The following is a 14,690-nucleotide window of genomic DNA, read 5'->3' on the forward strand; positions in this document are numbered from 1 at the left end:
GAGTTAAAAGGTACAATAGGGTCACAGATTTCTATCCAATTCAGCTGGTGTTCTCAACAGGCAGTCCGGAGAACGAGTACGTCCCCTTTGGTGGCAAGCTGCCCGCGGGCAGGCAGAACTCTGAGAATGGCGTCTAGAAGCAGACTCCGTGTGGCGGAAAGCAGTACTCGCTTTGCCACTTGCTAAGCGCGGACCCTCAACCGCACGATTCTCTACAGTCTTTTCGTGCCCAATCTCATGATCTTACCTAGTCACACAGGCCAAGAACCTGCGAATACAAGGCATTCGGTGAGCCCTGCTGAGTCTGAGCCTGAACCCAGGTAACATGCGCAGGAGGGCACTCACCCATTCACAGCATTTCTCTAGCAGGAGTATCATTACATGTTAATGATAGCCAAGGACTCAAATGCACACTTAGATGGGTAAATTCTCTTTACGCTTACCTGCTGCTGTCCTTGCTGAGCCTGTGGGGTAGTCTGCTGATTTGCAGAATTAGTTGCTGCCGCGGCGGCAGCTGCTTGCTGCTGGAAAAGACTGGCAGGGTAGACTCCCCAGGGAGTGACTCCATAATACTGGTGAGGGACCACAGCCGGGCCTAAAAATATCAAGAGAAAGGTAAGGAAGTTCAGACCAGTCAGAATCCACTCAGGGTTTCCAAAGGCTAAGTCAGACTCAACAGATCCTACCGTAAAACATTAAGAATATATGGATTCAGGGGCACCTGGGTGGCTCAGCCAGTTAAGCATCCAACTTCGGCTCAGGTCATGATCTCACGGTTCATGAGTTCGAGCCCCACAATGGGTTCTGTGCTCAGAGCCTGAAGCCTGCTTCGGATTCCGTCTCTCTCCCTCCCTCTCTCTCCCTCTCTCTCTCTCTCTCTCTCTCTGCCCCTCCCCCACTCACGCTCTGTCTCCCTCTCTCAAAAAATAAACGTTAAAAAAAATTAAAAGAAAAAAAACATACAGATTCATTCTAGCTGATCATGGATTGTTTTTTAAAAAACAGAAAATGTTTTTATATTTTTATAAAAGTCTTCTAAAGCCTGTAATATACTCCAGGCCAAGAGGAAGAAGCTAATGAAGGACAAAACATTTTAAAAAGGGAGAATAACTGATCAAAGTCAGAAAGGTTGGGTTTAAGAACAGAGGAACTGGTGCTGGGTCAGGAAGAAGGCAAAAAGGCCTATGCTTCCCTGAGAAAGAAAGGACACGGGATAGACAGAGACAAAGTTTGTTATTTGAAGGGAAATAAATGGAGAGTCTGTGTGCATCAAGTGAAGGAAGAGAACAAAAAATTAAGGGTACCCTGCTCTCAATGGTAAGGATGGCACCCAAGGTGACTGCCAGGGACAGGGGCCATGCTGCTCCATTAACTCCCAAAGCAGGAAAATCCACCAGTCTCTGACAACGTGACCCAGACACGCCACTGAACCTCCACTGCTCAATTTCTAAGAGGCTTGGTTCTCCCATTCCTGTTCTGGAAGTCAGTCAACACAACTACATTCAGACACTGATATATGAAATTTTGAACCCAAGTCACCGTTGAAAAGAAACAGAAACAAAACCTTGAGTTCTTACAGACCTGCTGAGTATCCTAAACAAAACTAAGCATTCTGCTTCAATCTAAATGATCTGTTCACCTTCTCTGGGGGAGGCAACAGAGGTAACAGAGCTAGCAGACAGCAGCCTGGGTGGGGCAGGTGTCTAAACCACAGACTCCCCGAAGATGGCAGCAAGAAACACCAAAGCTGCATTGTGCCAACAAGACAAGGGCTCGGAGCCAGCTTCTCACATCTGCTGAAACACATCTCCAGTGAGAAGTTTCTTAAAGCACAGAACTTAAAATATTTGCAACCTGACTGAATAACAACAGTGCCTTTAGACAGAGTTCCAAAGAGCTATTTCAAATGTATCCATTCTGACACAGTAGCTAATCCTGTAGAAACATATATTTCATTAAATCAAAATAAATTGGAACGTGTGTTTTGTTTCCCAGTTTTAAGCTTCTAAAACACAAATAAGTCAAATTACATCCCTGCCCAACATTGCTCTGACATTTCTAATTTGGTATTTTCTGTACCTGTAGGCTTAGCCAAAAAGCAGCTCTGTTTATAAGGCTGCCCACTGTGAAATATGACATCTGGGCGCAAAATAAAGATGCTGCTGCTTAGAAAAGCTAGGTTACAGTATGAGCAACTTTTTTATAATAAGCAAAAGGGTAATGAAAACCTTTTAACGCCTCAGAACCTGCATAGTCTGAAACACCATACCCAAACTCATCTGACTAGCGTTTACAAAGTGGGGTGGTCTTGGACATTTACTGAAAAGAACGAAAGAGAAAACAACAGCGAGACCTTACCTATGCCTTAGTTTCCTCACCTACGAATGGCTATCGTAAGGGTGAGGGTGGTGCCACATCCATGGCGAAAGGCTGGATTGCAACCTGCGATGACAGTCTCCACCAAAAGTCAACAAAACCACCTTCAGCTGTGCGCAGACTGCTGCTACCATCAACTTTCATATGATCCTCTAAGTTCTCTCAACTAGCATTTCTACTGCTGCCCCTGGTCACATGGCCTCTGACTGCATTTAGGAAAATACCCCCAGGGTGCATCATCAATTGAGCTGGGCTCATCAGGATGCCTGCTCCAATTCCCGTGTGACGAACACCCCACACGCGGATGCAGTTTCGTAGTTTAGGTGGTTAACATTTCTGGTTCTGTGTGAAAGAACTCAAGTCTTTTTCAGTCTGGCTTAGGGATGAATACAACGATCAAGACCCTCATCACAAAACTATGATCTCAGTGAGGCCAAGCATGTCTTCCCTAAAACTAGTTCTTTGTTTCAAATAACATATAGTAAATTAGCAAAGGAAAGAAAGTACAGAGAAGGCAGTTCAAGATAGCATGGGCACTGGACACGACAGTAAAGTGCATGCATGGACTCTGAGTTAGACCTGCTTCAAACCCCAACTGTGTGACATTTAAATAGTGTGACCTTTGAAAAAGGGAGCTCTCTGAGCCCTAAATTCCTAATCTGTAAAATCATCCTCCAACAACTCGTATGAAACAAAAGCACTCAGCACAATGTCTGGCGAATGGTTAATAAGGGCTGAATAAAAATTAATGATGGTTACGTAGATCGTTCTGCTAGAAAGACACTTGTACTACCCCAAAGGTGAGGGGGACAGAGGAACTATACTACATACATATCCATCAAAACACATGCTATTTGGGGCGCCTGGGTGGCGCAGTCGGTTAAGCGTCCGATTTCAGCCAGGTCACGATCTCGCGGTCCGTGAGTTCGAGCCCCGCGTCAGGCTCTGGGCTGATGGCTCAGAGCCTGGAGCCTGTTTCCGATTCTGTGTCTCCCTCTCTCTCTGCCCCTCCCCCGTTCATGCTCTGTCTCTCGCTGTCCCAAATATAAATAAACGTTGAAAAAAAAAAAACAAAAACAAAAACACATGCTATTTGCAACAACATGGATGGCACTGGAGGGTATTACGCTAAGTGAAGTAAGTTGGTCAGAGAAAGACAGATATCACACGTTTTCACTCATGTGTGGAATTTGAGAAACTTAACAGAAGACCATAGGGGAAGGGAAGGAAAAGTAAGTTACACACAGAGAGGGAGGCAAACCATGAGAGACTCCTAAGTACAGAGAACAAACTGAGGGGTGATGGTGCTGGGAGCTTGGGGGGGTGAGGAAAATGGGCGATGGCATCGCAGAGGGCACTTGTTGAGATGAACAGTGGGTGTTGTGTGGAAATGATGAATCACGGGACTCTACTCCCGAAGCCGAGACTACACTGTGTGTTAGCTAACTTGACGATAAATGATAAAAATAAAAAATAAGGGGCGCCTGGGTGGCGCAGTCGGTTAGGCGTCCGACTTCAGCCAGGTCACGATCTCGCGGTCCGTGAGTTCGAGCCCCGCGTCGGGCTCTGGGCTGATGGCTCGGAGCCTGGAGCCTGTTTCCGATTCTGTGTCTCCCTCTCTCTCTGCCCCTCCCCCGTTCATGCTCTGTCTCTCTCTGTCCCAAAAATAAATATACGTTGAAAAAAAAAAAAAAAAAATTAAAAAAAAAAAAAATAAAAAAAAAAATAAAATAAAATCAAGATTTGCTCCTGTCTTTCAAACACAACAAAACCACGCTAAAATGTGAATACTAAAAAAAATAAATAAATTCTATACTGTACATTTGAGTTCATAATGGCAAACTGCATGCTAGATAAAAAGTAGAATCTTACAATAATATTTAGTCACAATTAACATGACTTGGAGGGATTTGGAAGACATTTACTTCGTCCTGACACTGAATCCAATCTACCATACACGTGTGACCCCATTATGGTGCCAGCAACTGTGCTACAGAGATAAGTAACAGAAAGGCCTGCTTTTGAAAGAGTTCAATCTTAAGGGGGTTTTAAAACCACTCACTCAAACATCCACCAGCAATGAACACAAAGTAATAAGAAGTAACAGAGAAAAAAATGGGGGAGGGGGTGGTAGCAAAGGAAGGCTTTCTAGGGGGTAACAATGGCAGCCAATGAGATTCCCAAAGAATGGGAGGAGTTTACTATAGAGGACTAAGGAAACCACAGTAGGCAAAGACACAGAGACCTAAACCAGCGTGGTGTCTGCAGCAAGCTAAAATTCATTTAGTACAGCGAGAATGTGTGGTATGAGCCAGTAAGAGCTGATCCGGAGAGGGGAAGAAAGTGGTATGTGTGTAGAGATATCTACATACAAGTCATGGCGAGAGAGATCAGATCCCTATACACAGTGGGCTCCAGTCTTCACTAGTCCTCAGAATGGCCGTGGCAGCTCCTTAAAAATGGTGATTCCAAGGAATAGCACACCACCACCACCACCACCACCACCACCACCACCCAGTTAGGCTGGAATAATCAGCCATGTTTAACAGCTGAGGTGTGCTGTTAGGCTGGATAAGATGGAAATCGGTGACGGGTTGCTTAATTAAAGATAATACAGCACGAGAAAAAGAAAAATCAAATCAGTGATGGGTTAAAACTGAAAGGTGAGAAGTTAAAATCGATGTTTAAGCCAGTTTTCTAGAACAATCAGGGGGGTGGGGGTGGGAGAGGACATTAGCAATATGTAAGAACAGCTGCTAAAGTCTAGAGAAAGAGTATAAGGACCTGGACTATGGCAGACTACAGGTAGTAGGAAGACCTAGGAAAGGGGAGAAATTCCCAAAATACCTACAAGCAAGTGGTGTCTCCATGGATCACAAATGCCTGTAGAGGAGGCAGCTCATTAACTTGCCTTTGGATTATGCTCGAGTCTGAGGTTACAGCTAAGGAGAGCTATCCAGCTGGCAGGGAAAGAACACCGGAAACCGGGAGAGAAATCTCCACCGGAGACTTGGATTTGGGACCCAGTACAAAGAATGCATGCGGGCCAACACGACTTTTCAGCAGGGGATAAAATCCCACATGCAGCAGAACACCTCACCTAGTGTCGCCGCTGCAGCCAGTCCAGCCGTGTAGGGGTCCGTCCCCGGGGGAGCAGCGCTGATGATGTAGGGATTGGGGACAAACGCAGCGGGCGCTAAACCTGCTGAAAACACACCTGTCAGTAAAAACAAACCCGACTAAAACCGCAACCCTAGCAAATACCCACACAGTTTGGCTACTCAACTCCAGGCTGCAGGTGAGAAAAAGAAAAAAGGACAGATTGAAAGGAAAGAGGGCTCTGAAAAGATGAAATAATCCCTACACTAAAGATTAGGGTGATGTTTATCTACGGTCTTTTTTTATTTTTATTTTTTACTTTTGCTAACAATTTAAACTGTTACGCAGTTGTAAATCCAGCACAATTTCTCAGACTATTAAAATTGTAACAGGCTAAAATAAAGCAATTTAAAAGACTTTGTCATGAGATAGAAGGAATCATTTATTTCCATTTAAAACAATTTTCCAGGGGCCCCTGGGTGGCTCAGTTGGTTGAGTGTCTGACTTCAGCTCAGGTCATGATCTTCCAGTCGGGCTCACTGCTGTCGGCATAGAGCCTGCCCCTCCCCCACTCACGCTCTCGCTTGCTTGCTCTCTCTCAAAAATAAAGAAACGCTTATAAATAAATAGATAGATACATAGATAGATAGATAGATAGATAGATAGATAGATAGATAGAGGCATCTGGGTGGCTCAGTCAGTTAAGCGTCTGACTCTTGGATTTTGGTTCTGGTCATGATCTCAAGGTTTGTGACTTTGAGACCCACATCAGGCTCTGTGCTAATAGTATGGAGCCTGCTTGGGGAACCTCTCTCTCCTTCTTTCTCTGCCCTTCCCCTGCTTGTGAGTTCTCTCTCTCTCTCTCTAGCAAAATAAATAAATAAATTTATTTATTTATTTTAAATATTTTTATTTATTTTTGAGACAGAGCATGAGCAGGGGGAGGGGCAGAGAGAGAGGGAGACACAGAATTCAAAGCAGGCTCCAGGCTCCGAGCTGTCAGCACAGAGCCCGATGCGGGGCTTGAACTCACAGACCGTGAGATCATGACCTGAGCCGAAGTCGGACGCTCAACCGACTGAGCCACCCAGGCGCCCCATAAATTTTTTTTTAAAGTATTTACAAAAAGAAATAAACAAAAATAAAACAATTTCCCAGGGATGCCTAGAGCATTCCACTCTTGATTTTGGCTCAGGTCATGACCCCAGGGTCATGGGATCGAGCCCCACATCGGGCTCCACACTGAGTATGGAGCGTGCTTAAGCTAAGATTGTCTCTTTCCCTCTGTCCCTCTCCCCTACTCGTACTCTCTCTCTAAATTTAAAAAAAAAAAAAAAAAAAAATTCTGGACAGCTTTTCTCAAAGAAAAATGTATGGGTATTTATTAAAACTAGCATCTACAACTGTAAGTTAAACCAGACCCAGGCAAAGGCCGTTACGCCTAGCCTTAAGACATTTAGGCTGGAAGCAAGTCTTTCCTTCCACAGCATACCTCAACCCATGATTTCCTTCTATTCTACCATGTCCTTTTGACGCATTAAAAAAAAAAAATTGTACATGTACTTGTTTACGCATATAGCACTTTGTTTCAAAGAGACCTTAAGAAGGTCTGGTGGGGGGGGGGGGGGAGTCTAGGCAATAAAAATAGGTACATCAGAACATTAACCAATGTTACCGGAAAAGGGAAAACCTACTTTAAAAACCAGTCATTAAATGAAAATACTTTTCACGACCATCAATACACGCTGCTTGGAAAATGGCCTTATGGGTAGTCCCTGCTACTTAAGAAGATGAGAAGTTGATATTTTCACAGTCTAGACGACCCTAACAAGAACAGAACTGTTGTTACGTCACGGATTTCATCCAGTCTTAACCAACAGAGTCCATGCTGGTCACAACTGTCGTTTAGGACTGACCCTGAGTCCTCCGACAGCACAGCGGAGGCAGACCACTCCCCGGACACCAGGCAAGCTTACAAGCTGAAGTCTAGAAGGCTGCCAAAAATCAAGCAGGTGGCTCAAAGACAGGCGGACAAGAGGACGAACGAGGCCATCTACTCCGAGAGCCCTGTCTGCGCTTTGTCCTACCCGGCCTCCGCCGCCGGGGCTCCTGGAGCGGGGGCCACGCGTAGGCACGGGAGCCGCGCCCAGGGACCTACCGATGTGAGGCTGGTGAGCCGCCGCCAGTGCGTACTGCTGCTGCTGCGCGGCCGTCAACTGCTGGACGGCGAGCGCGTTAGGTCTTTGGAACAGCTGAAGAAAGAAAAGGATGCGGTGAGGTTAGAGAAACGGTCTCGCGAGACAACTTTAAACCTTCTCTGAATAAAAACTTCGACAAGCCCTTCCTTGTTCAGGAATGGCATTTGAAACAAAAACGTTCTTGTGTTCGATTCCACTCCCACTCCGATGGTATCGTGATGCTTCAGAGTTCTGCTTCCCGAGTCTTTCTTTACCTCCTCCATTCGGTGCACCCAGTTCCCACTTCCCGGGCGAGGTGTCCCCAGAGCACAAACATACGTACAAACGACCTAATGGCCGCCAACAGGCCAAGGGTCCTGCCTGATCCCAGACACACTCACACATTAAAGCTACCACAAAACGACCCACCACACTGCCCCTCGTGCTGTTACCTCTCCTCAGTTCTTCTGAGAACCCCACAGACACTCTGAATTACTCCTCACCTACTCACGTTTTGGAAAGGAAAATGAGAAGTGTTCATTTCATCCCTGGCTGCCTCTTCCCGGGGAAATGATATTTACTGGATACCTTTCTCAACTAGTGGCTTATCATAATGATGAAATCGGACAGCTGCCAACTTCTGGGAGCCCTCCAGTTTCCTATTCTTTATGTGTAGGAAATCAAACAACAGAAATACAGCTGCTACTAACAAAGCTTGGATTATGAGCTCAGACCTAGCACACTTCTTAAATTTTTTTTTTATGTTTGTTTATTTTTGAGAGAGGGAGAGAGAGAGAAAGAGAGTGTGTGTGTGTGCATGAACAGGGGAGGGGCACAGAGACAGGTAGACACAGAATCCGAAGCAGGCTCCAAGCTCCGAGCTCCGAGCTGTCAGCACAGAGCCCGGCGCGGGGCTCGAACTCACAGACCGCGAGATCGTGACCTGAGCCGAAGTCAGACACTTAACCGACCGAGCCACCCAGGCGTCCCAGACCTAGCACACTTCTTCATTCCCAAGAAAAGGAAAGGAGTACAAAGACCGTGACACCAAGAATATCCCAAAGTTCTACCTTAATACAAGGCCAATCATTCACTCATTCATTCCACAAACATCAGGAGACAAATAATACCTGCTAGGCACTGTGTGAGGAACTAAGGATACAACACTGACTAAAATGATCATACATTTCAGTACGAATAGCACTGGTACAAAGAAAGAATTCTGGATTGCCTTGATGTGCCTCCTTCCAAGGAGTCACACTGAAAACCTTTATTCACTGAAATCAGAGTGCTTATTGAAAGTACCTCCCTACAAAGGAACTTCCCCCTAGCTACCTGCTCTTTCTATAGGAGTTTTCAACAACTCAGGTGATATCACTGGATGATATAGAACTGACACCATGGATCTTGAATAACAGATTTCCTCATAAAGAGACCTGTTTCAGACATTAAAAGATAATGTCATCCCACCAACTCAGCTTAATTATCGTCAGAATTGGACTTGTAATGTTATCTTAGGTGGTGAAGAGACTTCTATGAGTAGACAATTTTAAATAAAAAGAAAACAAAAGGGGTCCTCTGGGTGGCTCAGTTGGTTAAAGGTCTGACTTCGGCTGGTGCTCTCTCTCTCTCAAAATAAATAAACTTAAAAAAAAAAAGTGGGGGGGTGAATATTTTGAACATACTGACCAACTTCACCTGTTACCTCTCTTTGTAAAATATCCATCTTTCTAAAGACCAGAGTAAAATTAGCCTTTGTCTTTATAGTATGAAAGTAAATCAAAAGTAACTATGTACAGATTTCAAAAGTAATTGTTTTATTTTCAAAAGTTAAAGAAAAAAGAAATTTCATTATGATGCTGGTAAAAAGACAAGCACGAATTTAACAGGCACTGATTAAATATCAAGTCTTCAAAAGAAATACTGGAATTTATAGACCAACCTATCAAAAGACCTGATCCCTCCAGGAAGGCAGCCAATCAGTACTATCTGGTAACTGGGATCTTGTGATTTTTGCCAGGTTGTTTTTCACATGACTGTCTACTTAAGGATAGTGCCCCAGAGTATTCCTACCAACAGGAGGCAGTTCACCTCAGAGGGGAAGCCAGGAGGGAGAAAACATAATAGCAAAATAGTGCAAAGTTGTTTTTCAATTTTTTACAAGGCTGTAAAAATACCTTATAGCTTCACTTAAATATCTGTGTCTTCAGTGGGTCTCTGGAATCTTCCTAGCCTCAAACCTTTTGAAATATTTAACATCTCAGGCACTGTTCATGCTAGTCTCTTCTGTCTACACTTCTCTGCCCTGCTGCAAACAAAATCATTCATTCAAGAAACATTTTTTGAGCACCCGTTATTAGCGAGGCACCATAACACGGGGAGCTAGGGAGATAAAGACAGTGTGCTCAGAACAGAACTCTTGAAGTTCTCTTATTAACCAAAAACAGTACTCACTGACATTCCATCTGACTTCTCCTCGCTTCATGTTTTTAACATGACATGTAACTCATTCAATGCTCATGTACCGTATCCATAAATATCCAGCATGTGTAAATACCAACCATTTCTGCATGACATTAGTTTGTGATTCTCACCACCATGCAGCCATACTTTGAGGAGGAGGAACTACCACTTGTAACTAAAAACATCCAGACCCTACAAGAGCTCCCACATACCCTGTGTTTGAGAGTTGATTGATATCTCAGTGATTATGGTGAATAGAGAAGGAATTGTTTTCTTGAGTGCATTTTGCAGTAAACAATTAACAGAAATTATCATCTACAGCAAGCAGATTTTATTATAGCATAGATTACAGCAATTCTGGCACATTCTCTTTATGTAAATGCCCCAATATTAACTGGAAATACAGGGTATTCAAAACAAAATTGGGTAATTGGCAAGTAATGGATTCCAAAGGATCCTGAAAAACTCATACAAATGCCATCTGCTGGGCAAACCACTGAGCTCTGTTAACGTTTTCATCATTTTCAGAAAGGAAGCCAATGGTAACTGAGAAACACAATACTGTGAGATTTGGAGAGAATGCTTGTTTTAAGGTTGGTATAATGATAAATGTGCCACTACCGATTACAATTTACTTGGGTAGAATTCTTAAGTTGTTCAAGAGACTAAATGCAAGGGAAAATACATCAAGTATTTCAAGCTCATCAAGGTTCCTAGTAAGAAATATTGAAGGCATAATTTGGGAACCACACGAGCAAGCTGATTTGACTCCCGTCTCTGTCACTACATGACCTTACAAAAGATACCCTGCAGAGTTTTTATTCCAGAAAGGGGCAGTCAGAAACACCCAGCATAGTGTTAAGTGATCAAAGATAGCTATTACTGTCATTATGTTGTTATCAATAACACTTGTTAGCATGAAAACACTGTTACTAGGTTTTCAGAATGCGGAGGAGTAATACCTCAGTATCGAGTTGGTGTCTGCAAGATTATCCCTCTGCCCCTCGCAACTAAAAAGCCCTGGCTTTTGGCCAGTTTAAGGCCAAAGCCACAGTGGACAGGGGATAAGAGCGGAGTCTCTGGGGCCGGAAAGCCTGGATTTATAGCTCGGCGTCAACACAGACTACGCGACACAGGGCAAGAGAACCTCTCTCTGACTCACTCTCCTCTCGAACAGGGACAACGAAGACACATCTAAATCATAAGGTTGCTGCAAGTATTAAAATTAACACGTGTAACCCCCTTGGAACAGTCCTTGATGTATGTTCTCTCTGACGAATGGCAAGAGCACCCCCACACAGACACCCCTTCTGTGAGGCACCTCGTACAGCTCCTCCTCCCGACAGGGCAGCCCAGGTCGAGGAAAGCAGAGGTCAAGACTCTTCAGAGTGAATGCGAAAGTCAAAATCCCACTGAGCTCATGAGCACCAACTGCTGTCAACAGCTCACAAAGGTGACGGGGATGGAAGAAAAACCTTTTTTGCCTTGTTGTCGAAGAATACGTTAGCATAGACTCCATGCAGAGAAAACCACGAATGCACAGAATGGGAAGGTGAGGCAAGCCCACGGGTCAAAAGGCTTTGTGTTTCCAGTACTGGATCCAGGAACGACACAGCCCAGAGCTACACACCAGGACAGAGATGTTCGCATGGCTTGTGGTCTCGTGACCTTCAGCAACTCAGCCTCGTGAGGTCTTAATTTTCTTCCCTGTAAAAACCTAATGCTTGCTCTACCCCATGGGGCGGTTGTAAGCGTTCACAGAGAAAGGAGATTCCAAACACTGAAGCTGTTACATCAACGATGGGACTATTTCTCTTTTAAGAAAAGAGGTTTATCACGGGAGCCAGGCTGTAGTACATAAAATATGTGGAAGTCTGCTACCGTCCGAAGCTTGCAGATCAGAGCCCATTTTCAACCAGGTTATCTGAACAACAACGACGATTGACAATGACTTCTGGTTAAACAACTACATATGCTGCTGAATTTTTTAAGAAAACCTTCTTCACATTTCCTTAGCAGATGAAAAATCGGAGTCCAAAATAATCTCTAAACAAGGTGGAAAAAACAAAACGTCCTTCCACCAAGTCAGTAAGTATCTTTCGAGAAAACTCATATAAAATTTCAGCAAAGTATAAAGGCAAGCTTCAACTGGTCAGCGTGCCAGCGAAAGGCAGTGTTTACCAGGGACTACACACAACAATGAAAAATAGTCTTCCTCACTTGTGAACTGAAAGGAAAGCTGAGAATATTAAAGACCTGTATGAAAACTATGCACAAACTTGGCTTCAGAAGATAACATCTAATCACTATGGCACTTTTAAAAGCAATGCGTGCCAGCTTCCTCCCCCTTGCACCTAGGGCTGTGAAGGAACAAATCTGTACTTCAATTATGATTTTCAGAGTATGGTTTCTTTGCTGAAATTCATGCTTACCAGGAAGCAAACCACAAGAGACTCTTCATGATAAAAAACAAACTGGAGGTTGCTGGAGGGAAGGGGGTGGGGGGTGGGCTAAATGGGTGATGAGTATTAAGGAGGGCGACGTATGGAGCACTGGGTGTTCTAAGGAAGTGATGACTCACTAAATTTTACTCCTGAACCCAATATTGCACTGTACGTCAACTCACTAGAAATTTAAATACACATTTGGACAGAAATTAAACACTTTTAAAGTAAAATTCATGCTTAACAGGTTAAGGGTTTTAGCACATCGGTATACAATTTTGTAAAACATACTGCATTAGGCTATTTTTAGATTAACTGAATTCTAAATAAAGAACATCAGCAATTAATCTGGCTGATCTATAATGATGTGATCCTGGCTTTGGTTTCTGCTACACAGCATTAAAATATAATGAAACCTAGCAGTAAGTTTCTAAAATATACTTAGGGAAATATAAATACTTGTATGGCTCTTCATTAAAATAAACAAGTTCGCTCAAGTATCATAACACAAAATGGTACGAACACGTTATAATTAACTGGTCACTGGTTATAATGTTGATTGTTCACATAGGATTAGAGAGAAGACAATGAGGGAAAAGTGAGGGGAAAAGGGGAGAATATTCCAGAGATATCAATGAACATTTCAAACCACCCTACATTAGGGGTACTTAAATCCCAGATCTCTGTACTTGGGATAGGTAAAATTATCCTCATGTTCATGAAATTTACCATGTCCTTCAATTATGACCACAGGCAACAAACCATATTAACATGAGCAATACACTTGTGTGACTTCATCATCAACAGAAGTCAAATACGTTTCATGCTCCTTTACGACCACTAGATATCTCACAGCTGCGTTCACGCTCATCATGAAAACTAGTACAGGGGCGCCTGGGTGGCGCAGTCGGTTAAGCGTCCGACTTCAGCCAGGTCACGATCTCGCGGTCCGTGAGTTCGAGCCCCGCGTCGGGCTCTGGGCTGACTGCTCAGAGCCTGGAGCCTGTTTCCGATTCTGTGTCTCCCTCTCTCTCTGCCCCTCCCCCGTTCATGCTCTGTCTCTCTCTGTCCCAAAAATAAATAAACGGAAAACTAGTACATATTTCTGCCGCATGCATCGTATGATAAAGCAGATACATCTTGAATTTGTTAAATATTTCTGTTAACTGTTTCTGTATCACTGGTTCCTTTGTAAACCTATCTACACTACATATCACTCACACAATTCAGCCCACAGATCTCATCTAACTGCTAAGGGGTTCATGGCACAAAAAAAGGAATACTTGCTCTGAATAAACCTTAGGTTAAGTTTATGATTTACAATGACTAGACAAGTAACTTAACTATCCAAAACCCAAAGTACCCCTAAGTACCATTAAGTGTGTAATGAACTGAACGAAAATTACCTTTCCTACATCTTCAGGCTGTTCTCTACTATGTATCTCCATAGAAGCTGATACTAACAGTTTTATGAAACCAATTTACACACCAAATCCAAGTCGGGAATAAAAGAAAATAGGACACAAGAAGGAATAGTTTATTTTGTCAATTTCCAAGCCAGATCCCATCACAAAATCACAAATAAAGGAACTCAAAACTAAAGACAGCCTGTGATCCCCATTTAAGAAAGCCAACATAAAAGAGCAGAATGTGTGGAAAAACATGTATTACAGCAGATCTCTGGTTCAAACCTCACAATCATCAATACTGTCTGGGACTCAGGCCTGGTTCTCAAGGCCTCTGAGACCTGGACTTGCCAAACGAACCACCCATCTGCTGTTCCCCGTAAGTATACCTTCTCCTGTTGGCAGCCTATGACCACACCACACCCATCTCGTCTCCATACCTCTGCTCTTTTAATTACGGCAATACACACCGCACCTTTCAAGTCAGGGGTACACAACCTTGATCTCCATGGAGCCCTCCCCTGGTCTGACAGCATTCCTGACCAACCAATTTAGCATGTATAGTTCCTCAACTGCCCCACATGGTTCCACGTATCATGGTCTTACTATGAGCACCAGCTCTGTTCACTACAAGCAGAACCCAGCTTCCTAGAAGGACACAATCGTCAATAGTTAAGATTAATACGGGTAAAAGAAGGTCTAAAACTGCTACTGAACCAACACTC

At 43.7% G+C, this 14,690-nt stretch overlaps 1 protein-coding gene across 22 annotated transcripts in view; it reads right to left on the bottom strand.

Annotated features, from left to right (window-relative positions):
- The window catches only part of PUM1 (pumilio RNA binding family member 1), a 135,324-nt gene that overhangs the window by 43,684 nt on the left and 76,950 nt on the right, over positions 1–14,690 (bottom strand). For 15 of the 22 annotated variants that reach the window (XM_030327967.2, XM_030327973.1, XM_030327977.1 and 12 more), the window contains 3 exons: positions 7,634–7,727; positions 5,477–5,581; positions 444–595 (listed from right to left, as the gene is read on the bottom strand). In XM_030327967.2, coding sequence (XP_030183827.1) covers positions 444–595; positions 5,477–5,581; positions 7,634–7,727 — 351 coding nt within the window. The remainder of the gene's footprint in view (positions 1–443; positions 596–5,476; positions 5,582–7,633; positions 7,728–14,690) is intronic. The other 7 variants (XM_030327974.1, XM_030327978.1, XM_030327968.1 and 4 more) reach the window with 1 other exon arrangement.

Source organism: Lynx canadensis, chromosome C1, assembly GCF_007474595.2.
Source record: "Lynx canadensis isolate LIC74 chromosome C1, mLynCan4.pri.v2, whole genome shotgun sequence".
Classification (NCBI taxonomy): Eukaryota; Metazoa; Chordata; class Mammalia; order Carnivora; family Felidae; genus Lynx; species Lynx canadensis.